At 42.4% G+C, this 25,247-nt stretch overlaps 1 protein-coding gene across 1 annotated transcript; it reads left to right on the top strand.

Annotated features, from left to right (window-relative positions):
* The first annotated feature begins 6,702 nt into the window (after positions 1 to 6,702).
* On the top strand, positions 6,703 to 23,959 carry LOC134625762 (guanine nucleotide-binding protein subunit alpha-13-like). The gene is made up of 5 exons (XM_063471030.1): positions 6,703 to 7,001; positions 17,251 to 17,480; positions 18,752 to 18,802; positions 20,936 to 21,136; positions 21,928 to 23,959. The coding sequence occupies exons 1-5, from the start codon at positions 6,719 to 6,721 to the stop codon at positions 22,297 to 22,299; spliced, it is 1,137 nt and encodes a 378-aa protein (XP_063327100.1). The 5' UTR covers positions 6,703 to 6,718; the 3' UTR covers positions 22,300 to 23,959.
* The last annotated feature ends 1,288 nt before the right edge of the window (positions 23,960 to 25,247 follow it).

Raw genomic sequence — 25,247 nt, 5'->3', positions numbered from 1 at the left:
CAGTATATTTGACAAATCGGCTGACTGTGAAGGGAACACAGAAGAAAGTGTTTCCATATGAAATAATTTCCTACTGTGCAGTGAGTGTTTCCATGTATATTTCTGAAATGTGTTTTATCTTTTGTCATATTTTTCAATTCAATCTTTATTGGCAGACTTCATGTCCATAAAAACAAGACAGAACCCCCCCCCCCCCCCCCCCACCCCCCCACCCCCCAAAAAAAACAAAAAACGCAAGGTATAAACCAGGACTGCGCTCTTCTGGACAGAGATCTCCGATGTTGTTCCTGGGATCTGCTGGAGCCACTCGCCTAGCTTGGGAGTCACCGCACCTAGTGCACCGATTACCACGGGGACCACCGTTACCTTCACCCTCCACATACTCTCGAGCTCTTCTCTGAGCCCTTGGTATTTCTCCAGCTTCTCGTGTTCCTTCTTTCTGATGTTGCTGTCATTCGGAACCGCTACATCGATCACTATGGCCGTATATATAAAGCATATGTAAAAACATAAAACCATAATATACATATAACACAATTATTTAAAAGAAAACAACAAATACACAAACACTTCAACCAGTGCTTTCTCAGACTGGATGAGTAACAGGAACCACTCACTGTCGGATCTGTAAGTGCTAAAATTATACTGTTACTTGAACCATCCAGTCGTTCTCTAAAATTGAACATCAACTTTTTTAAAAGTGCTTTAAAAGTCCAAACACCCACAGCTACAAACATCTGGCTGGCACTACCCCTTCTAAGTATCCTGCAAAGGATTCTCATCGCATCATTATATGCAACATGCAGCTTCTGCATGCTACATTGTTTGTAGGATGACCACAAGGGGGCAGTATATAGCGGTGTGCAATACGCTTTAAACAAAGCCACTTTAACTGGAAGTGAACAAAAGCTGAATTTGCGTGCAATAGTATTTGCCTGCACATAGAGCTCACATCGTTGTCTGTATATGTCATCATCATCATTCATTTGCTCAGTTATAAAGTGACCGAGGTATTTCACCTTTTTATGAACTACAAGAGTTTTTTGGGCCAGTTTAAACAAAGGGAAATTTAACTGTTTATCCTGCTTGGTTCTACATATCAAAACAGCACTTTTAACAGCATTGTACTCTATGTCATATTGCACACCATATTCAGTACAGATGTTAAGAAGCTCCTGTAACCCAGCACTGCTTGGACTAAAAACACCCAGGTCATCTGCATACATAAGATGATTTATCAATGTTTTACCTAATATACACCCAGTGTTACAGGCTCTCAGCTGTATGGACAAATCATCAACATATAGATTAAATAAAATTGGAGACAAAATCCCACCCTGTCTGACACCATTGCTGACACCAAAGGGGGCAGAAATACTGCTTCCCCATTTAACCTGCATGTTCTGATGAGCGTACCAGTAAGAGAGAATCCTCACGATGTATTGAGGAACTCCCCGTCTCTTCAATTTATCAAAAAGTTTTCTGTGGTTCACTCGATCAAAAGCCTTAGAGGCATCAATGAAACACATGAGGACAGATGAATTTTTAGCCCTATACAAACTGACTGTTTCCTTGAGTGCATATATGCACATGTCAGTGCCGTGCTTTGGTTTGAAGCTAAACTGATTATCCAGAGAGGAGATGAACACACTAACTCTGTCAAACAAGATTCTTTCTAACACCTTAGATAAAATACTGGCTAGTGCAATCGGCCTATAATTATCCAAACAGCTCACTTTTGCAGCTTTGTCCTTCATAACTGGTGCCAGTAAAATACACAGCATTGAGTCTGGTAATATGCCATGAATCATAAACCCAGTGAAGCAGAGCGCTAGAAGAGGAGCTAGCCTTAAACTAGCATGTTTTAAATGTTCTGCAGTGATGTAATTCAAACCAGAGGATTTATTATCAGATAACCTATGAATGGCTTCATATACTTCATGTGTCCTTACACTTATTGTGTCATTACTCATGTCAAAATTGTCCTCATATGGATCACTTTTTATACAGTTAAACAACGCACTGTAATGCTGTCTCCATAATGCAGCAATGTTATCTGCCCCAGAAACACCTTCAACAGTTGATGGTAGAGATGGTTTACAGTTATTAAGAGCTTTTACCTCCTTCCAAAAATCTGTCATATTATTACACAGCATTTTCCTGGCCAAAGAATCTGCTCTCAGCATTTGCTCATTTTTAGTTATAAAGCAAACAGCGTACTTATATCTGGCATTCGCACATTTTTTCTGTTCAAATTCTGGGCCTTGTTTAGGTCTTCCAGCCATGGCCCAACATTTATAAGCTATACGAGCTTCATCATGGTACATGGATACATGTTCTTTCCAGCCAGGTCTGATCTTAGGTTTCTTATGCTTATATTGTTTATCAAGCAGTGTACCACTTTCATACAGAGCAGTCACTATATCATCATACATGGAGCAGAGTAAATGTTTATGCACAGCATTCTTACAGTTGACATCCTTGCACAAAATAGCTTCTTTGGGCAAAGAAATGTTGTTCAGATGTATATCGGTATTACTATGATAAGCTAAGAAATCATCTTCACTACATGCTGACCAGTCTAATTTTACACTGGTAGCAATATTAGCAATATTATTTCCAGTTGTTGCTGGCATTTGTTCCACATTCACAGTAAAACCAAAAGGTATATGATCTGACACAGTTACCTCATACCTAATAGTCATGTTTGCTAAAGCTGCATGTCCATCAGCTGTACAAATACAGTGGTCCAGCCATGATGTACTATGCCAGGCTTTAATTATGTATGTATAGCTATCTGCAGGCAGTAACACTTTGGTAGACAGGATAAGATTGTTAACTTCACAAAAGTGGGTTAAGTGGTTAGCAAACCGAGAACTGCTGTCTGTGAGATCAGCATTAAAATCACCCAAAACATATATGCTGTAGGTATCGTTGTCTTGAATAAATGCATTAATAAAAGCCAGCCTACTGAGGTATTCTTGCTCATTTTGACAAGATTCATAGGGAGTATAAATATTAAGAATGATAAAACTACTATTATTCTGTGTATATTGTATACCAATACACCAGTCTACATTCAGTCTAATGGGCTTTATCACAGGGTCTATTTTTTTGTCCCAAAGCACAGCAACCCCTCCAGGTATTCTACCTCTGACTATAGCTGTGCTGAGATCAGTTGTTGATTCCCCCACTCCCAAAAAACTTGCATTTAGACAGTTAAGTTTTCCCAGGTCCTGTTTGGACAACCATGTCTCCTGCAAGCATAAAATGTCACATTCTGCAAGCAGACTGTCCACAACAATCCGTCGAGCTTTGTCCCCTGCACTCTGTCCCAAACGTAGACCACAACAGTTGTAAGATAATACCCTAATAGACATCTTCATGTAGATACGTTGGTACCAGAAGGCGCAGTTATCTCCCCTGCTGGATCCACTGAGTTTGGCACCACCGTACCGGGCATACGAGGTTCATAAAAACGCCGGACCAGAGCCCCTTCAGGCCAGAGTTCAGGATTGTACATTTCACCCACATCATTACATTCAGCAGTAACCTTGAAAGAGCCGAACCTGCTACGTTTACTAGGAGTTTTTTGACAGGTCACATCTCTTCTGAGTTTCTCTCTCAAATACAGAGCAAGAGTTTCTGCATCTACATCCAGAGCAAATTTAGTGGCAAACACGCTCACCAATTTAGTTTTCACAGTTCTGATTGTACTCACAGCTCCAGTGCCGATAATCGATACAGGTCCAGGCCTCTTATTGCGTCCAGTGGTAGCAGCATGCATTCCTGAACCCGAATTAACCTTCTCCAGCTTGTGACGAGGCTTGCCATTTTTCACAACTTTACTCCATTGCGGGGAGCATGTAGAAATCACTGTCTCAACGGGATCCTCTGTTGTTGCAGTAGTTTCCATATTACGACCTGAGGCTGTCGTCGGAGCCCGATCTTGACCACATAGCAACATCTCCGGACAAAACGCTGACACTGTGCTTGTCCCAGTCCTTGAAGCAGCCAAAGCTCCGGCTCCCTGCCTTCCGCGCGGGCCGCCTTTACTTCGACTCCCCCACCGCTCCTCTACGTGTTTCCCCAGGGGAAAGTGGGAAGCGGTCCCCGACCCCTGAGCATTCAGAGTAACAGGCTCAGCCGGCACCTCAGACTGACACTCAAAAGCAGTCACACGTTGGTCGACCTCCACAGCATTGGTCATAACTTGCTCGAAGACATCTGCCTGTAGTTTAACTACATGTTTTAAAGCAGCCACCTCAGCACACAGCTGGTACATTCGCCGTAGTAGACAACACACATCCATGCTGGAGTATGTAACAGGCGGCAAATCATTCAGGTGATGAGAGACAAATCTTGGGATATTCTCCCCACACTCATTCAGCACTTTGAGACAGAGTTTAATATTGTTGGCGTCTTTATGCTGTCCTTTATATCCAACGCACCGCTGTGAGGTAGTAGGGCAGAGCTCAAACAAAACTTTCTTGGAGGCATCAATCCCCTCGGATTCAAATGTGTTCGTGGCCAACAACACAATTTCATCCTGACTTAAAGTTTTGATTTTTACAGCAAGGAAATTAAGTAGTTCATCCTCTACAATTACCCTTCCATCAGTTGTTTTATATATCTCTGGTTTGAAAGCCGGAGCTACGTCTGCACCACCACCTGCTACATCCGCCATCTTGTCCACAAACCTCTTAAAAACTCTGATGACAAGAGTAAAAATAAACAAACAACAAACAAATATTTATTTATTTCTTTTTAATTCATCTTTCAATTCTAAAATGCTCCCTTGTTTTGTGTTTCTTCTATTATTAATGTTTGGATTCCTGGCTCCTCTCCAGCCTTGCTAGTGTTTCTATTGGTTTTACCTGTGAGTGCCAATAATAAATCTGCCCTTTGAGCTACTTTCTTTATATTCGGTCCTGAACCTGCCCGCCGCACAGCACATTGACAGTATGCTTTATTAGGTGTTAATAGGTATTAACAGAAGAGTGGAAGTGAAAGACATATGATTGAAAAATTGATTGAAAAGTTATTACAGTTTTCATGTTTGTTTGTTTGTTTGTTTGTTTGTTTGTTTGTTCGGATCACGATATCAGGGACAAGATTATAGATCTGCACAAAGCTGGAATCGGATAAAAGACCATTAGCAAGAAGCTTGGTGAGGAGGTAACAACTGCTGGTGCAATTAAATGGAAATGGGAGAAATATTAAAGACCATCAATTACCCTCAGTCTGGTGCAAGAGCTTGCTCCATGAGAAAGTTGGTAGATTAGAACAAAAGTACTTAAGAGGAGTACCAAGGTCTTAGAGAAGACCTCGAGAAGATATGGAGGGTGAAGGTAACAGTGGTCCCAGTGGTAATCAAAGCACTTGGAGCTAGGTGAGCGGCTCCAGCAGATCCCAGGAACAACATTGGAGATCTCTGTCCAGAAGAGCGCAGTCCTAGGAACAGCTAAGATACTGCACAGGACCCTCAGCCTCCCAGGCCTCTGGTAGAGGACACAAGCTTGAAGGATAGACCGCAGGGGTGAGAGGGGAATTAAAGAAAGAAAATATATATATCACAGTGGTAGGCATCCAAGAACAGGTCTCCAGTAAAAAGAGTTAGACATAACCAGGCCCCAGATGTTCAGGTACTCCATGAGCATCTGGCAGCACAAATGACCCAGCTGCTAATGGATGAGACTCCCAGAATGGCTAACTGAAGGCCGGACAGTCCTGATACCCAAGGACCCCCAGAAGGGACCGGTCCCATCCAACTACAATAACCTGCCTTAGTACCACATGGAAGCTCCTGTCCAGTGTTGGTCAAGTTACTTGAAAAAAGTAATCAGTAACTAATTACTGATTACTTCCCCAAAAAAGTAATCCCATTACTTTACTGATTACTTATTTTCAAAAGTAATTAATTACTTAGTTACTTAGTTACTTTTTAAAAACACGATTTACAACCTGAATAGGTGATAAAGCAATAGATCTTTCAGCCCAATTCTACTTTTTCTGCATAATCCATCATGCAAAATGTAATCAAATGGAAACGTCTCTTTTTAAAACTTTAAACTTTAAATTTTTTAACTTTATGCATCAAGCAAAAACTTAATTATATGCAACATTCTCTGACTGGAAGACATTTGTTTAACATTTAAACCTATTTTCTGCACATTCCAGCACATAAAATAAAATATTTTTTTGTGTTTATTTTTGTGACGACCGAGCAGTCGTCCTAGACTGCAATACCAGACTGAACTGTGCACTGCCTGGACTGACTACAAGACAGCCTATGACTCAATGGCCCACACAGGAATCAAGTTTATTTAGTTATTGATTTAATTTTGTACTTTTCCGAGTGTTTTGATATTATTAGGATGATTTAAGTTTAACGAGTTAGTTCTGAGTTCATTCTTGCCACGTCTCTGAGTTTGCTTACAGCTGCAACAAAGTATTTGTATTTCTTTACCACCCACCTCTGGAAATTATATTACATTACTGTTCAAGATTTTTGCGCTGTATTGTAAATTAGTCTCCATGAAAAATGTGCCAATAAGGGCATCATTTGCAGAAAACGTCCATTTTAAATCAAAACTGAGTGTCAGCTGAAACACACAAGCGAAACGTCGTTCGGAGGAGGATTCCTACGGACCGTGAACGCAGCACTGGACTCAGCCCTCCCATCCACCCTCTGTATATCGATGAAGTTGTTTCAAACATGGTGGATTTCCTGCCATCCCGCTCCGCTTTATCTGAATTTTTCTCCAACTGCCTCCTTACAAGACGCGAGGCAGAGCAGCTGCGGAAATCCAAAGAGATAGATAAGTGTATTGATCGAGAAAAGACTTATGTTAAAAAGCTAGTAAAGATCTTATTGCTCGGGGCGGGAGAAAGCGGCAAGTCCACTTTCCTCAAGCAAATGCGTATTATTCATGGGCAGGACTTCGATCAGAAGGCCAAAGAAGAATTCAGGGCTACGATTTTTAGTAATGTTATTAAAGGTAAGCCGACATTATACCGACTGCTTTTCACATATTGGAACAGGTTTGTTCCGACGTTTGTAGTGATGGGGCTGTAGGAGTAGCCAGTGGGAAGTTGGGAGCCATGCTAGCTTCTGTTCAGCCGATTTTCTGTGCTCGACCAAGCTAGTCTGGTTAGCTTGTTGAGTAACCAAGAAACGCCTCTGCTGTTTGTGTTTGCATGGTGGTTCTGAATGCAGCGCTTTATCGTTTGTGATTAGTAAAAGCTTCGCCGATATTTACATGTGATTTCTGCTCTCTTGTTCAGTGAAAAACATGCAGACTGGTCCGTGTGTATGGACAAAGTTGAGGAAAAGGGAACTAGTTTATTTAGAGTGCACTGGGTGTGTTGTTTATTACTTTTAAGCCTCTAAGTCAGGGGTGCCCAATCCCAGTCCTCGAGAGCTACTGTCCTGCAGCTTTTAGATGCATCCCTACTCCAACACAGCTGAATCAAATGGTTTGATTGCCTCTTCAGCATGCCATCAAGTTTGGCAAATGCCTGATAACAAGCCATTCATTTGATTCAGGTGTGTCGGAACAAGGATCCATCTAAAAGCTGCAGGACGGTAGCTCTCGAGGACTGGGATTGGGCACCCCTGCTCTAAGTGTTACATAATCGCTCTGCAGCGATGTCTTTTTGCGAACCAGACCAGTTTTTCATTGCTTTGGAATAAAAGTGCAGACGTGAGCATGCTGTATTATGGGAAGTGTTGCCTTGTGTGGTTTGTCATGAAAGTTTTTGTAAGAACTGCAGGGCCACCCATGCGAGAGCTGCGGTTTTGTTCCAGCTTAACTGGTTTTCATGCTTTCTGGGGATGTTTGCCAACATTTCAACTGGTCTTAACAGACATGTCTAGTCGCAGATTGATAATATTTATGACATTTTATAAGTGAAAATGGAAGTTTGTTTTTGTTGTTGAATTTGGATATAAGTAGTAAGTCATTTTTTGTAATCAAATATTGAAGTAAATCTATGTCCAGATTCTGATTGTTGGCCAAAATAGTCAGCAGTTTAGGTTGCAACAGATGCAAAAGTTATTCATTGGGACTTTCTATAGATAATTGATGAATAAATTAAAACATATAAAGGACCATTCACGTCTCTTTAAACATTGCTGAATAAGTGAAATCTCACAACCTGCAACCTAACAGGAAAGGAAAAAACGAGCTGTTTGTGGAGAAGCACAGCAAACTGTGACCGACAGTTACAGAGCAAACAATAGTCAAAGGCATCTGGTAGAGTGAGGCAGATCATGTCTCTGCTGTGGCACTATGCTCATCACAGCACCATACTTTCAATCACGTTACTGTTAGCTGAGCTGACATAATTATGCCCCGTACAGGTGGAGGTTTTATTCAGTGAGGTCTTTAAACTTGTCAAACTTGAGACACAGTGGCAGGCACTGGAGCTCAGCGTGCTCCAAACCTGTGGTTTCACATGTGTTTCATGTTGATGCAGATCATACGTTGATTTCAGGGTATTTCCAGAAATAAACAGCATTAACTAACTAAGCCTACTTTAAAGAATAATGCTGTCCTACTTCCTTAACGTTTCATCAAGATTGAAGGATTCTTATGACCTGCTGCACATTTCCTCTTTCTACCAGGCGTCACTCTAACAACTGCTGACAGATGGCATATAAATCTTTTCAGGGTGGAACTCTCACCATGAAGTTTGGGAGGGATTCCTTTAGATTTCTTATAGCAACTTTCTTATAATGGAGTTTAGTATTTCGTCCTGGATGGCGAAATAGCGAAATTTGTCAATCCCACCATGATTACACGATTTCACGAAAACTCGCTTTGCAATTTAACGTCACCACTGTCTTTACACTGTACGAAGATAACTGATCTGACCAAATCCCTCAGAGGAGTTCCTAAAAATAGAAGATCTGAAAATATCACCAAAATTACACATTCAGTTAAAAATGGCTGACTTCATGTTGTTGGTTCTTTTAGTTGAGACTTTTTACGCCTTGTTGTCTTACAGGCTGCCAAATGTCAGACTCATAGATGAAACGTAGTGCAGCGGCTGCTTTTTGACATTTTGTAGGTGGTGCTTGGACACAGTGTGCAATAGGGCTGCCACGATTACGTCGACTATCAAAATCGTCGACGACTAATTTAATAGTCGACGCGTCGTTTGAAGCTTCGTAAGATCACAAAGACGCAGGAATAAGTAGTAGGATTTAAGAGTGTAATAACGGACTGAAACAGAAGATGGCAGCGCTGCGTGTACAAGGATGCCAGCTGCTGTTAAACCCCGAAGAAGAAGAAGCTGTGTCCCAGAATTCATAGCGCGGCCCTGCTCAGTTTCCAACAATGGCGGCAGCTAGTTAGTTTTAATATTACTCTTATTATTCTTTCTGGGTCACAAAATAAACGTTTAACATATTTTCAGGCGAGAATGTAAACCTCAAATATCTGCTCAGTTTATCAAGACACCACATATTTTCAAAAGTGTTCCAACGTTTTCGGAGACGTCTGTTACCCACCAGCTCGATAGCGAGCCGGGGTTCAAGGCTCACTAGAGCCGCTGAGAACACCGGACTCCCGGCAAATCGTTTTCAAACCCACCGCCGTCTTTCGCTACTCAGGTTAAACATGATATATAAGTCACTTAGATAACTTAAAAATGTTATTGTTTGGCTTTTTTCAGTATTTTATTTGTTCCTGAGTAAATCTGTTTGGCTGAGATTAAAGTTATAGTTTTTACACAGCTGAATAAACACCAAGCAGACAGCTGATTATCAGAAGTGTGAGATGCTCGAGAGTTTACTCCGGTGTTCTGATATATTTTAGATAGCAAGGAGCAGACGGCTGAGTTTATTAAACTCCACCAAAGCAATCTGCAAATTTCATTAAAATTCAATAAACTATCATCTTGTCTTTATTTTTAGTTAGCACATACCTTAAACACTTAAAGCTGTAAGCTAATGATAGTTATATAAGAGCAGATGCTGCTGGTGCAATAAGCTGTACGTTTTACATCCAATGGATGATGATCTGATTAGTCGACTAATCGCAAAAATAATCGGTGACTAGTCGACTATCAGAATAATCGTTTGTGGCAGCCCTAGTGTGCACAATTCCACGACAGCGACTATAAAACATAAATGGCTTCATCACACAGGAGGTGTGTGCCAGGCATAATCAGGTTTTGTAAGCCCCTCAAATCCCCCTCTGATTCCACGCTGCCAGGGTCATGGCCTCGGATGAAAAGTCAGCTTTGAATGTGACCTAAGACCACCTCTGAAGGCTTTCCTGGATAAAGTTGAGGTTGCTGACATAACCCGTCTTCAAACTGTAGCCCAAAGTGTAAAACATGACGTTTCCTGTTCCCACTGGGTGGTGCTGTGACCACTGTTAAATATGGCAGTTGAAATGTGTTCAGGGGTGTCGACTCATCACACGTGAGAAGGTTGGTCAGGATTGGACAGTCTATGTGTGAATGATGGCAAATTACAATTTCCTGGTGAATGATCAACGTTTGCTTTGGTGCTGCTCTAGAGCCATTTTTAAATCAGCAGTGTTCAAAGCCAGTAAAATACTTACATTTTCACCGGCTCTCACCCATGTGCAAAATTTCACGAGTATGTTAAAGCCCCAAAAACCTGAATATTAATAAACTGAGTAGATACACTTGGGCTGCTTGGGTCCTACGTTGGCCTTTGTTATTAATAGGTGAGGAACATGCGTCCAAGACGGAATTAAAAAGTTCAGTAACTATCCTTTTAAAAACAAAATGCATGCTTGATTTTGGTGTGCCCTCTGTCTGCAGTGCTACTACTTTCAGATGGTTCTGTAAAAGTCCCATTCTGACCACCACCACGTGTCAGATTTCATCTTTGTATGGACCCGGGAGCCCCCACAGCATACATTGTGCTAAATGGCAAATGGACTTTACTCAAAGGGCTTCACACAGCCGGTTTCATTCACACAGTGCTTTCTGTCTGACATTGTCACATCTCCACTGTCCAGCTGATGCATCGGAGAACAACTTGGTGTTAGTATCTCACCAAGGAAATTTGGCCCGCAGAGGGGAACAGGTAGCATTAGCACAACGTCACAATGACGTTCAGGTCAGTGTGCCATACAGTTCATTAGAGTGAGTTTATGGCACCCCCTTAACTTAATGCACATGTGACTTATATGCTTCTGAATGTGACCGCTGTCAAACAGAGGTCATGTACATAAAGTGTCAACATTCCCTAACATTCAAAGATTTTAGGTGCAGCAGCTCATTTTCTTTCTTTTCACAGTACCTGTGGTGGACTTGGACCATGGGCAGAGTTCAGGCAGCGTCAGCACACACAAAGACAAGAAGCAAAATGACTGTTTATTGATTGATTGATTGTACTTTATTGATCCAAAAGGATCAATAAAGCGTTAAGGCTGCCGGCCTAACCAGCGCCAACTTACCCTTCTGATCATACATACATTACACAAACATCACATGGGGAAGACAGATCGGAGAGGTAGAACAATGGAAATACACAATATGAGGACAGACGAGGAGAAAAGAGAACTCCACCCAGGTGCTGAAATGATCTCCAGCAGCCCACTGGTGTGACTGGAGCCCGACTGGTATTTGCCATAGAATAACAAAGCTGGAAGCTGCACCACTGGTGCTCGGTGCTTTTCACATAATAATAAGAGCAGGTTCAGCCTGAGCATGTGTGACAGATGTGGAAAGGTCTGAAACATCATTAAGCGTGACTGGTTTGGTGTTGGGTCAGTGATGTTGCAGGGAGGCACATCCATTGAACCTCTGCAGCCCAGGCAACAGCAGCCTGACTGGCATTAGGTATCGGGATGGCATCATGGGAGCCTTTGTCGGTTAGCTACGCTGGTACAGTGGGTCCTCCTTGTGTGCAGCAGTAGCCAGTTTCACGTGGCAGGAGTATCAGGCAGTTCCTGGAGAATGATGCAGTTGATACCATTGACCCCCTCGCTCACCTGGATCTTATAGAAATATGTTTCAGGCCATTTAACGGCACCAGGATGGACCTGAGTGATGCCCCGATCGTGTCATTCGTAGCACATGGAGGCCATGTCTTTGAATTTAGTCCTCTGTAGGTCGATCATTTTCAAATCATTTCATTTGTAGCGCATACCCAGTCCATAGAAGAATAGATATATATGATTGTTCATCCAGTTTAGTTTTCTGCCATTTCTACCACATGTTTTTAAAGTGTTGGCCCTAGTCATCATATCCTACCTAGAAATGTTGCTACCATTGTGCTTATGCAGAATCACAGTCAGATATATGAAACGTGCGTACTTGCTGATCTTGTTGTTACCACCTTACATATTGTGAACCCTGGGCTCGTGCATGCTGCCTGCAGTCTGCAGTCTGTTGAGCTGAAGTGTAGAAAGTAGTGACGATGTTAAATAAATGAAACAATCATGTCTGAGGAGGAAGTCAGAAAGGCCAAAGGGACGCTGACTGTGGCTCACTGTCACAAACACAAAGTCTGGATGTTAAAGTTGAAAATGTAAATAAGATCAGAAAAAAGAGAAACCAACAAAACCCTGATCTGTCAGCCTGAGATCAGAAACTCAGGGAATTATTCACATGAGGTATGGACGCCTGTTACTATAAAACCGCCAGAATACAGAATAAGACAAAAATATTGCTGCATGTCAAAGTTGATCTGACACACAGTTTATCGTGAAAGGGTTTCTGATTGGTGGCAGGTAGTAAACACCCCTCTGACACACACACATGCACCTCTGTGTTTCTATGCCAGTCGAGCAGTCTGAATCAGTGTCTCTCTTTTATACGGTCACTGGGCTGAAGGTGCTGAATCGACCAATCAGGAGCAGCCTGTGTGTGATCCTTAGGCAGGAAATCCCTGCTGAGATACAAACAAACAGCACACACACTGTGGGTCCCACTGAGAAACCTGTAACAGTGTGAGCACAACGACACGTGTTTTTGAGTCTGTACCGCTGAAACAATGGCCCCAGGAGCAGAGAACAGCTAACGTTGTTGTGGATGCAGATGTAGACAGTGTCCTTGTTTAAATCGTGTGATTCACTGTGTTTTTATAAAGGTCATTGTCTTAGTGAGGACAGCCATAGCTGCATATATGTTATACATGTATGTTTGGCTGTGAAAGAGAGAGAGGTGTTTTTGCAGATTATCGTCCAGCCTCAGTTTTTAGAGCAGGTGATGTCATCACGCAAAATTCTTCATTAAACTTAAACTATCACTGTTTGAAAACATTAAAGATATTATATTAAGATAACACCTTAATAGTTCGAGGAGCTGTTTAAAGTTTTCCTCTTGCTCCAAGTCTGCTGAACGGGCTGAGTTTCAAAGTGGAGTGGCTTTGAAGAGGAGTTTCTCTCTTCGTTTGAAGAAAAATTCATCAAAAGTTACAAAAATGAAAGTAAGAGCACAGTCCTGATTTGCAGAAGTAGTTAAGCACACAAAACGTACGGAAGAATAAAACAGAACAATGATATTAATTTAGGCTACGTTCACACTGCAGGCGAAAGCGCATCAAATCTGATTTTTTTGACCCTATGCGACCCATATCCGATCATGGTATGACAGTGTGAACGGCACAAATCCGATATTTTCAAATCCGATCTGGGTCACTTTCGTATGTGGTACTGAATCCGATACATATCCGATGTTTTAGAAAGCGACTGCTGTTTGAACGGTCATGTCGCATTAAATCCGTCTTTTACGTCACTGACACGAGACAGACGCCAATTATCAGCGCCGGAGAAGACATCGCGAACGCTTCCTGGCCATCCAGTGTAGATGTTAGTGAAACTGTTGGGAAGACAAGATGAACATTTTATTTTTACTGTATAATCTGCAGATTCTGACAGAAATCTGCAACTATCCTTTGAAGCACCGCTCCTCTAAAACAGCAATAAGGATAATTATTTTGTTATCTACATTATTATGTAAATAACAAAATAACTTAAAGCAAAAATTGGGAAACGTAAAGTCCGAAGTCTTTATATTAAGGGCCATCAGTCAAACAATATTGTTTGCTCTGGGTCTAAACAGGGCGCGTTGTGTGTGATGTCTTCTTTTGCGCATGCGGGCCGCTTTGAGCGTTCACACTGGAGAACGTTTGCTGTCGCATTTTATTTGTAGTGTGAACAAGCAGACAAAAAAATCGGATTTGATCAAAAAATCGGAATTGAGCATTAAGACCTGCAGTGTGAACGTAGCCAAAGATGTGGACCTCAGTAATGCAGAAGCTTAAACAGTGTAACATCCTCTAATCTTATTCATCTCTCTCCAATGTTGTTTTCCCAAATACAAAAATGTGCTTCACTGTCAGGGCAGCTTCTGAAACCATGGTCACCAAAGTATCACAGTTTATTAGTAATAATCAGCCTGGCTCAGCAATGGTCAGAGCGGGCACTGATAGCTGCACCAATCAAGTTTATCATCATTATTGTCTGATTCCAAATAGACTGAGTCTGCCTCGCTATAGTTTCATATTGCATCGCCATAAAACTGCACACTGGCAGCACAGACATGTGTGGGCCTGCACGGGGAGTGCTGCTCCTGACTCATCATCATCAAATGAGGAAAAACAGGAGGATATTTAGGACTGCTGCTGCTGTGTTGTTGTTGTGCAACTTTGCAAATGCAGACACACATGTTAGTAGCGTTTCAATTTCCCCCACTGGTGTTCTGGTCTTCTTTTTCAAACAAAGGTCTAAGAGTTGATCTTATATCAGTAATCTGGGGTTATTACACAGAGCTGCTGGTTTTGTTTCCTCCCCAGCACCTGTGTCATGGTCGGTTCCAGATGCTTTTCTCATACATTCACTGACAGCTGTGAGCTCCCTGATTTTTGTGTAACTTTGCAGATGTTGCTCGTTGTAATCTCACAGACCATAAGATGTCATAAAGAGACAGTAACATCCTGTCTTTATGACTGCTGTTATTACTGTGTTCCAAACTGTGTCATGAAGTATACAAATACATTTACATGTTTTCATACATGTATGTTCTGACAGTCTTTGTGATATAGGTGTGGTATTTTTCACTATTTGCACTGTTTAGTGATCTTATAAGTCAAATTGTAAAAGTGATATGCAGATGAGTCAGTTATGAAGCTGTAACAGGGCTCGCAACATTTCAAAATCCCTGGTAGCCCTTCGGGCAGGGACTCTTCAGTTTTTGGTAGCCCAAAATAAATTTAAGTAGCCCGAATAAAAAAGGGAGCAATTTTTTTTATGTTTTGTTTCCTGTTTTATTTCCGTTACAATATTATACATTAAAGTATAATATTGTAACGGAAACAAAACATTAATCAAAAAATTGTTGAAACACAAATTACAATATTGTATAAAAATTACAATCATCAACTCAAATACTTGGTTGTAATTGAACAGAAATTTCTATGAACTTGTAGTCTAAGGAGCTTGGAAAGAAAAGCGTCTGGACTTCTTAAAGTTGCTTGAAGACGTTTCACCTCTCATCCGAGAAGCTTCTTCAGTTCTAAGGTCAAATGGCCGAGAGTCCCAGATTTAAACCCAGTGGGAGTGTCCCCCCAAAGAGGGACAAAGGACCCCCTGGTGATCCTCTAATCACATGAGCCAAGGTGTGAAAGCGGGTGTGGGACCTAATCAGCCAGGGTTTCGGGTGAGCTCGGGACTCTCGGCCATTTGACCTTAGAACTGAAGAAGCTTCTCGGATGAGAGGTGAAACGTCTTCAAGCAACTTTAAGAAGTCCAGACGCTTTTCTTTCCAAGCTCCTTAGACTACGATGACCTGGATGACTGAGAACCTTCACAGACCTATGAACTTGTAAGAACTGTACAACAGGAATCAGTCTGTGTCAGATCCTGAATTTGAAATTTCCACTGAAATCACAGGTAAGAGGCAAGTGGAACCAAGATCTAGGCCATTTGCTTTTTGAAGTTTGCAAAGACTGCTAAATTTTGCCAGTGGTAGTTCACTCTTTGCAACATAGTAGGCTGTTCTAAACAGATTTTTCAGGTTGATTTTTAGTATGTTATTTACAGACTGAGCAATAATCCATTTCTTGCATTTCTCATGGGTTCTAATGGGGGCCTTTCTTAAAATTACTGGTCCCAGTAACAAAGGCACTTGTCGACTCAGAAATCGAGGGAAACCAACAACACACCCGGCAGAACATTATGTTATTTACACGGGTGCACATAAGTGGTCCGCATGTGTGCATTCGCTGTCAAAATAAAAGACGCGCACCAGATAAGAAGTTGCAACGCGCGTTTGCGTCCATATAAAAGGCAGTGTTTTTGTCCGCTAGAGTGGGATTTTCATGGCACATTCTGCACCAAATCTCTGTGCATTCATCATTTGTTTAAAGCCAGCTCACCTCCTGCAACCACTTTTCCGAGAATAGGCGCTTCTACGCGCAAAAATTATAATCGCGATTATTTTCACTGAAATTGAGATCTCGATTATTTGATGATATTTATTTAACAATAACAATGTATTGAATAATGGCTTTAAAGATTGTCAAAAATAGTATAAAATAGTGTGCAAATACTGATAACAGTGCAAATGTTTGCAATATAAAAAATAAAATGTAAACATCTATGTTTAGTGAACTTTGCCATGTCGCTCTGTGGTGCAGCTACGACACCAAAGTTTACACGCTATGTCTACTTGATCCACGTCTGACTCCGCGAACCCATAATGTTTCCACACCACTGAAGGTTTTTTTACCTCTCTTTTCAGCCAACGGCAGTTACTCTCCTCTCCAAATAACTTCTGCTTAGCTTTCCGAGCTTCCCTCTGTTAGCTCCTCTTAATTGTTGTGCCGCGTGTTCGAAACACAGAGAGGTGCGCTCGATTTGCCACACGGAGCAGCGCGAGAGTAAAGCACGAGGGAGGTGCTAATAATCTGCTCAGTCATTTTTAATGATCGTTGAAAGCCCAGATCGTAATTTAGATTAAAATTCGATTAATTGAGCAGCCCTAGTCACATATTGACAGTGGTTCACCGATGCCAATGACATATTTACCCAGCTACATTTCCGAAAGAATGCAAAAGCATTGACATATATTTTTCCTTCCTATGATAGCCCAACGGGCAGGGCAGGGATAGATTCTGGTAGCCCGACTGGAAAAATCGCTAGCCCCGGGACGTCGGGCTAGCGATTTTGCGAGCCCTGTGTAACTTAGAGCCCACAAAGAGATGTTTCATCTGGCCCAGCACACAGATCGCTCATGTGTTTTTGTCACTGTCTGCAGGCATTCGAGTGTTAGTGGATGCTAGAGAGAAACTTCACATCCCATGGGGTAACCCGTCCAACCAGCGGCATGGAAACACTATGATGGCATTTGAAACTCGGTCGGTGATGGCTCACGGTCACGGCATGGTGGAGCCCAAAGTTTTTCAGCACTACCTGCCGTCAATCAAGGCCCTGTGGGCGGACCAGGGCATCCAGAATGCCTACGATCGGCGCAGGGAGTTCCAGCTGGTGAGTGAACCTGCTCAAGTCCAGTCAGCTGTCAGGTGACACCTAAAAAACCTTAACTGGTATTCTCACCAAACACTCAGATGAAATCATTATTTAACCCTGTCATGCAGGAATTCTGACAACCTCAGTCTGGATTTTATTCTTTAGTATTTTTATCCATCTTCAGTCATGAAAAGATGAATAAAAATCCTGATTGAGGTCATAATTCATGCATGACAGGGTTAAATAACAATACTCACAATGACACACGTCAAACATCTGTAGTAGCATTAAAGGACCAGTGGGTGACAGAGTGTGGAGCGACACATCAGAGTGTAGTGCTTTATGTGCAGGTATACCATCAACACTGACACAAACACAACAAACAGCCTTTGAATAGCTGTCCACTGTAGTGACCACTATGGTGAAAGGGTTAGAGGATGTTTGCATTCACTGAGTCAAACAACCCACCAAACCCACGATACAGTTGGAAAAAACAGGTAGTTCCAGTTTTTCAAGTTTCCACATGCCACGGTCTCTGCAGTGAGGCTGACTGTTGCATATCTACCCCGGATGACACAAACACAGCTGAATCCTTATTCATGGGAGTTTCAATAGAAATCAAAAGCCACCATTTTCTTCTGATGCCACCCACAACCTCAGATGAAACCACTGCCTGCTGTTTGAGGGTGCTGTATGGTTCATCTTTGCTTTTAGATAAAGACTGGGAGAATAGATGAAGGAGACCTGAGTGTGCCCCCGCCCAGGGTCAGAGGGGATGGGCTCCAGTGTTTAGTAATATGGATCCATGGCTTGAGACAGTAATGTGAGAGGAAACCTACAAAGATGCAGTCTGAGTGCTGCGTACCTGCAGGATACAACAGGGCTTGGTAGACACCAACAAAGCTGTGATGCTTTGGGTTTAGCATCACTGGCTGAACTGGACCGTACAGTTACTGTATTTTTTGGCTCTGACTCCCAGGCAGTCCCATTACATGGACAGTTTCTACTGTTCAGCTGCTCAAGCTGCTGTTTAAACATAAAACAAAAAACATTTTTGTTCAATAAAAAATTGCAGTTGATTGTTCTCTGACATGTTTAGCTGTGACATAAGGGCTGGAACCATTCGTCACCATAATCCATGAGCTTGGCTATAAAAACCTTGTAGGATTGTGTTGTGGATGCATCAGAGTCTAAAAGCAGCTAAAAATGACATTAATGCGACTACCTCCCATGCAGAGGAGGGTCTCATGTGTCACGTCTGACATGGATCTCCACTCTTTCTCTTTCAGGGGGAGTCGGTCAAGTATTTCCTGGACAATTTGGAAAAGCTTGGACAGTCGGTAAGTCCCAAACACACACTAACAGAATAAAAGTGTAGTAACACAACTTTAACTGAAAAAGCACTGTCACTGGTACAACAAGTGTGTTATTTTACACATTTAGGGACAAAGTCTCAGACATGTGGACGATTTTAACCAAAAACTGAAAACTGCTAAGAGCTTAACTCAGCAGTTTCAAACTATCCAGCTGTGACTTTCTAAGAGACGACTGAGTTTGTTTTTCAGCTGTTTCACTGGACCGTGCCATGATGAGTTACTCTTTGAGATGTTTTAGCTCAGTTCACGTGGCCTGGCACTGAAACTGAACTGGGCTTTCCCAAAAACGAGCTCATCCATCCATCCACCCACCCATCCATCCACCCATCCACCCACCCATCCACCCATCCATCCATCCCTCCCTCCCTCCACCCATCCTTCCCTCCATCCATCCATCCCTCCATTCATCCATCCATCCATCCACCCATCCCTCCATCCACCCATCCACCCATCCATCCATCCATCCCTCCCTCCCTCCACCCATCCTTCCCTCCATCCATCCATCCCTCCATTCATCCATCCATCCATCCATCCATCCACCCATCCCTCCACCCATCATCCACCCATCCCTCCATCCATCCATCCACCCACCCATCCCTCCACCCATCCAATCATCCATCGATCCAACCATCCATCCATCCATCCATCCATCCACCCACCCCTCCACCCATCCATCCACCCATCCCTCATCCATCGATCCAACCATCCATCCATCCACCCATCCCTCATCCATCCACCCATCCATCGATCCAATCATCCATCCATCCATCCATCCATCCATCCACCCACCCATCCCTCATCCATCCACCCATCCAATCATCCATCCATCCACCCATCCCTCATCCATCCATCGATCCAACCATCTAGCCACCCATCCCTCCACCCATCCATCCCTCCCTCCATCATTACAGTTAATTCATGATTTAATAAGGGAGTGGGAGTGGATTGTTTTTTGGATTTTGTTTCCCACACGTGGCGAGGTCGGTTTGATAGTTTTTCCCTTTAAAAAATGAAATCATTATTTAAAAACTGCCTTTTGTGTCATCTCTGTCCAATGAGCTGAACATGCAAACATAAATCATGAGGAGGGGCAAAGAGTTTTTCATGCACTGTAATTCTGCATCGAATGTGCTGATAGCAGTAAAACTGTAAATGAAATGCAGAACATCAGATTATACTTCCAAATGTGCCATAATTGGATTTTTAAGGTCATGTTTTCAAATGTGGAAAAACAAACACTGACAACATCTAAGGACATGAGAAGGCTGTGGGATTTTTCCGCACTATGAAAACACATCTGTCTGGTCTCATCTGGGAGGTTATTGGTGATATTTTCTTTGCGTTAGCTTTCAGAGATTAACTGTGAATCCCAGAACGTTGTGTTTTCCAGGTCTGGTTCGGTGTGTGGCATTAGTTAGTGTGTTTCTTTAGCCACTTTCTTTGGATATTCCTGCAGTTCAGAGCCGTGCAAAGATCAGAGGTTCTTTGTAGTCTTTTAGATAAAGAGCATAAATAAAACTAAAAGTTCTTTAAGGGCCACAGAGCAGCCTTTTATGTCTGACAGCGAAACGTCAGACGACTTTGAAGGGAGACACTGAGTGCTGAGAGTATGGACAGTGGTGGGAGTACTTTGAGGAGCTCCTCAGTCCTATTGGCATGTGTGTCACAGGGCAACAACAGTCTGGGGATGGGGGGTGATTTGTCCATCAGTAGGGAGTGAGTTCACTATAATCAAACCTCACTGCTGGGCAGCCCCTGCATGGCTCTGCATGGCTCTGCATGGCTCTGCATGGCTCTGCATGGCTCTGCATGGCTCTGCATGCTGTGGGTTGTCCTGGTTGATGCGCCTCTACAGCAATGCATAGAATTTAAAGCGAGTACCTTAGGACTGTAGGATTGGCACACTGGGATGGAGGTCATCTTTTCTTTTGGTAGCTGATCTCTGTGAGTTTCTTTTAAAAACAGTTGTTTGTTTTGTTTGTTGTGTTTTTTTAAGTAACTCTTAAGTAGATCAGTGCAACTTTAACAGTGAATTTAAACGTTTTAATGTAAATCTTGACAAAAGCATAAAACACTGCAACATTTATCTGCTTGCAGGACTACCTCCCCAGCCAGCAGGACATCCTTCTGGCCAGAAAACCCACCAAGGGCATCCACGAGTATGATTTTAAGATTAGGAATGTGCCTTTCAAAATGGTGGACGTGGGTGGGCAGCGCTCTGAGAGACGGCGCTGGTTTGAATGTTTTGACTCGGTCACATCCATCCTCTTCCTTGTGTCCTCCTCTGAGTACGACCAGGTGAGTTATGTGGAAGCAGAGTGTTGCTCAGTATGCTAACCTGGCTAAAAGCTCTTAATGTAAGAGCTTAATGTAATTCTTACTGAATTCAGATTGATTGGAAAGCCTGTCTTGAACCCTCTAATGTTCTGTCTGCTGGTGTTTTTCATGGAAAACTTCACTAAGTATCCTGCTTTGTTTACTTTGGTTAATGTCATTTAGAGATGTTTTTTGTTCAGTGGTGAAGCCGCTTTGAGTCTAACAGTGGTGTGCAGTGATGCTGATTACATAACGAGTATGTATAACAATAAATGGAGGCGTTTGGGAGAGGGGGGTTGCAAAGCAGCTTGCAGGGCAGCAATAGCTCCATGCAGGGTGATGCAGTTAAATAGCATGCCCCAGTAGGATATGCATGAAGGAACCGATTGAGGCAGCAGCTGGTGTGGACAAACATAGAGACTGATTCATCTGTAGAGCTCAGCTAACCTGCAGCGCTCTGGCTGGACTCCACAGTCTGCCTTCACTCACCCTGTGCTCAGATTTGGTGGGTTGGCTTATCGTCATTAAAATGTTTGAGAACAGGACATCATATTTTAGACTTCAACTTTCCAAAACCACATCAAAGTTGATTTTCCTAGAAGTTTAGAGGCTTAGTGATCGATGCCCATGATACCATCATTCAGCATGGCTCCGTCACAGTGCACGCTGCTGCGATGGTGAAAGCTACTAGAAATCCTGCTGTTTTACTTCTGCTCCACATGGTTGAATCAAGCTGCTTTTCATACCAGATGTCTGCGTTCTAACACATCCAGGTGCTCATGGAAGACCGGCAGACTAACCGACTGAGCGAGTCACTAAACATCTTCGAGACCATAGTCAACAACCGAGTCTTCAGCAGTGTCTCCATCATCCTGTTCCTCAACAAGACGGACCTGCTGGGGGAGAAGGTGAAGCAAGTGTCCATCAAAGACTACTTCCCCGAGTTCTCTGGTGACCCCATGAGTTTGGCAGATGTCCAGTGCTTCCTGGTGGAATGCTTTCGCAAAAAGCGTCGAGAGCAGCAACAGAAGCCTCTGTACCACCACTTCACCACAGCCATCAACACTGAAAACATCCAGCTGGTGTTCCGTGATGTCAAGGACACCATCCTGCACGACAACATCAGATGCATATATATCTTATAGGGGTTTACACTTTGACATTTGGACTGTTACAGTTATTCAAAGATGTCGGGGTGCTGCTGACTAAGTGTGCAGACACAAACACACCGCTTGTTGAAAGCTGGTCCGGGGTTTAGGATGACCCACAGTACTGGTGCTGTTTCTCAGGGCACCATTTCTAAACCACTACTGTGATTTGATACAGTGCAGAACTTGTGTACCTTACCCTTGCACCAGTCAAACGGGTTTCCCCTTTATTTGCCACAAAACCGGCCGGAGTTGTACTTCAGAAGCAAAACTCTGGCCGTCGACCTCAGCCTTATTTTACTGCCAGTGATTTGACCCGTATGCTTGCACATATGCTAACATGTGATTTGTGAATGCTGCCTCATTGACAGTGGTTAAAGAGAACACTAAGGGAAAAATGTAAAGTGGCTTTTCTCAAACTGATGGCAGATGTTGCAGCGCGGGTTGAGCCCCTGGGTTTTCTTCAGTGGTACAGAGAGAGGATTTTTTCTCCTCGATAGAATTATCACCTTAAGTGTTGCGTATTGTACTGCAGGTGATGAGGTGGCCATGTTGCCTTTTCTCTTAATCAGATCTTCATGTTGCAGGCCGCCCCTCACCACAGGGACATATTCCTACTGCAGTCTGTGCAGCTAGTTTCTGCTGGCTGCTCTCGTTTTGTATAAAGTTCACGTGTCCAGTCTAACGCATGTGTCCCTCACACCGACCTAAAGCTTGCTGCAGTCGCTCTAACTTTCCACACAGTATAATGGTAAGTGTTATTTTGCTACGTGGTGTTTTTGGTTTGGGGGGTTTTTAAGCAGAAGCAGGCATCTGTTGGACTGTCTTATGTTGTTTAAGGGGCTTCCTGTTTCCCAGCTTCCTGTGTCTTTACAACACGAATGCCACAATCCCGTACGTGTCCCTGCAAATAACTGGCTCCACTGGTCCATGCTAACCAGTTGTAAAAGTAGTCTTGTTGTCTTTTTGGGGATGAGCAGTTCCACACTGTAGACTTTTGAACAATGGGAACATTCTGTGTGGGTCAGCATGGGTATTTTTTTGTACTTTCTAATTGTGATAATTGCTAATGTTGAATAAGTAAAGAATACTTAAACAATGTTAATCACTGTTAATAAGTGTTGTGCACAGACTTTTGTAACTGTGAGCTGCAAAGCTTCAAAGGGACACGAGGCACACTGAGAAACTGGCTGAAAAAGGTTTTGCTGATGTGATTTTGGGCGATTTGATCACAGAACTGTGCATTTACAAATATCATTAACTGTCTTTGTCTTATCAGATCTACACCTGCAGTGTTGACTCAACTCAAATAAAGTTTCCTCAAATACAACAGGTGACAAAAACCTGTGTGGGGTGCAGGGGCGATTCTAGGATCAGAGCTTTGGGGGTGCTGAGCACCCAGAGAGCTGCCCAGCCAGGCAAGATAAACTTTACACGTCACGATGAGACTTCTTCCCTGTCTCTGTGAGTCCATGCATCCTTAAATGTCTCCAGTTGTCCCGAGTTCCCTCTGACTGTCTCCTTGGTGCATTTAAACCCCTGTTCCTCCCTGTCCTCATCATCTGTTGTCTTCATCTCCATTATCAGTCATCATAATTTTACCGTCTCTGTGCAAGTCTGCAAATTTCTTTATTAAATCATAAGATTCTTAAATTCATCAAGTCTCTCTCTGCCTGGGTCCTCGTCACAAAACATGACATCACCGTTTTGTACATTTTAACACAACCCCCACATTTGTGAAAGAAAAGCAAAACACTTTTTTGAAAAGTCTGTAACAAAACCATCAAATCTGATAAAGGTTAAACTATAAAAAACTATAAAAATGGAGGCAACTTTGCCTGTGGTAGAATGTATACAATGTATGAAAAAATCTTTACTGCAGATACTAATTTAACTAATTTAATAATACTAATTTTGTGTTGTAAGATTTATGAGTTTCATGCTTTCATAGTGGTACTTGGGAGAGCTTGACATTTTTCTCAGGTGGCACACACTGTAAAAAGTTTGAGAAACACTGATAAGTGTTTCTCTGCCGCATAAGTCTGTATGCGGCAGTCATACAGACAACTGGACGGTCCAAAGGTTGGCCTACCTATTACTGGCTGAGGTTTTAGTAGAGTTGTGGCTGAACCACATAAAAATATATCATTAATTTTAATCTCCCCAATCAATGATAATGTTATGTTGGAATGTTGTTAAAGAGGGTCAAAAATGTTTCAACCCAGTTTGTTTTGCAGATTCTGTATAGCAGCTTTAATATAGGGAGAACACAACTTCCAGACTGTATGAGTAAAATCAGGTTTTTTCTCTTTGTCAGTTTAACAGTTTCTGTTTTGCCTGTCACTGTTCCCTGTCTGTTTTCTTACCTGGTTCTTCCTGACCTTGTACTTTCTCCTCACGTTCCCCTCTTTCCTCTCTCCCTCTTTGGACTGACAATCATACACAAATAGATTGTATTCAATTAGATGAAAAAATTACATTAATATGAAAAAAAAAAATTATTAAGATCACTAACGAAAAGTCCTCTCTCAGTGTACTTTCAACCGAAAGGCAAATAACCAAACCACATGAACATCTAATAAAAGATATTAAATATTGAAACACTGATCCAACATTATCCTTTATTGATGGATCATTTGTTCTTACACTTTTACCTGAATGTGGCTCCTGTTTTTGAAAAAACTTCCTTATATCCATTATGAACCTGGCTGTCTCTCTGTACACAAACACACACGCACAACAGGAGTTATAAGGTTAATGGGCATTCAGTCAGTTAGCTAGTTAGTATCCATTTCAAACAGGACAGTGGTAACAACAGCAGGCTACGGACAATTTTAAGTTTATACATTTCAGTGGGAGCAACAGGACGGCCAAATGTCGCAGAATTTACTACAGAGCAGGATGGATTGTAGGGTAGCAAACATCATTGGAAAACACGTTTTCAA

The sequence above is a fragment of the Pelmatolapia mariae genome, linkage group LG4 (assembly GCF_036321145.2).
Source record: "Pelmatolapia mariae isolate MD_Pm_ZW linkage group LG4, Pm_UMD_F_2, whole genome shotgun sequence".
Taxonomy (NCBI): Eukaryota; Metazoa; Chordata; class Actinopteri; order Cichliformes; family Cichlidae; genus Pelmatolapia; species Pelmatolapia mariae.
Note: the sequence above shows the minus strand (reverse complement) of the source record. Positions and strands in the feature narration are given on the sequence as shown.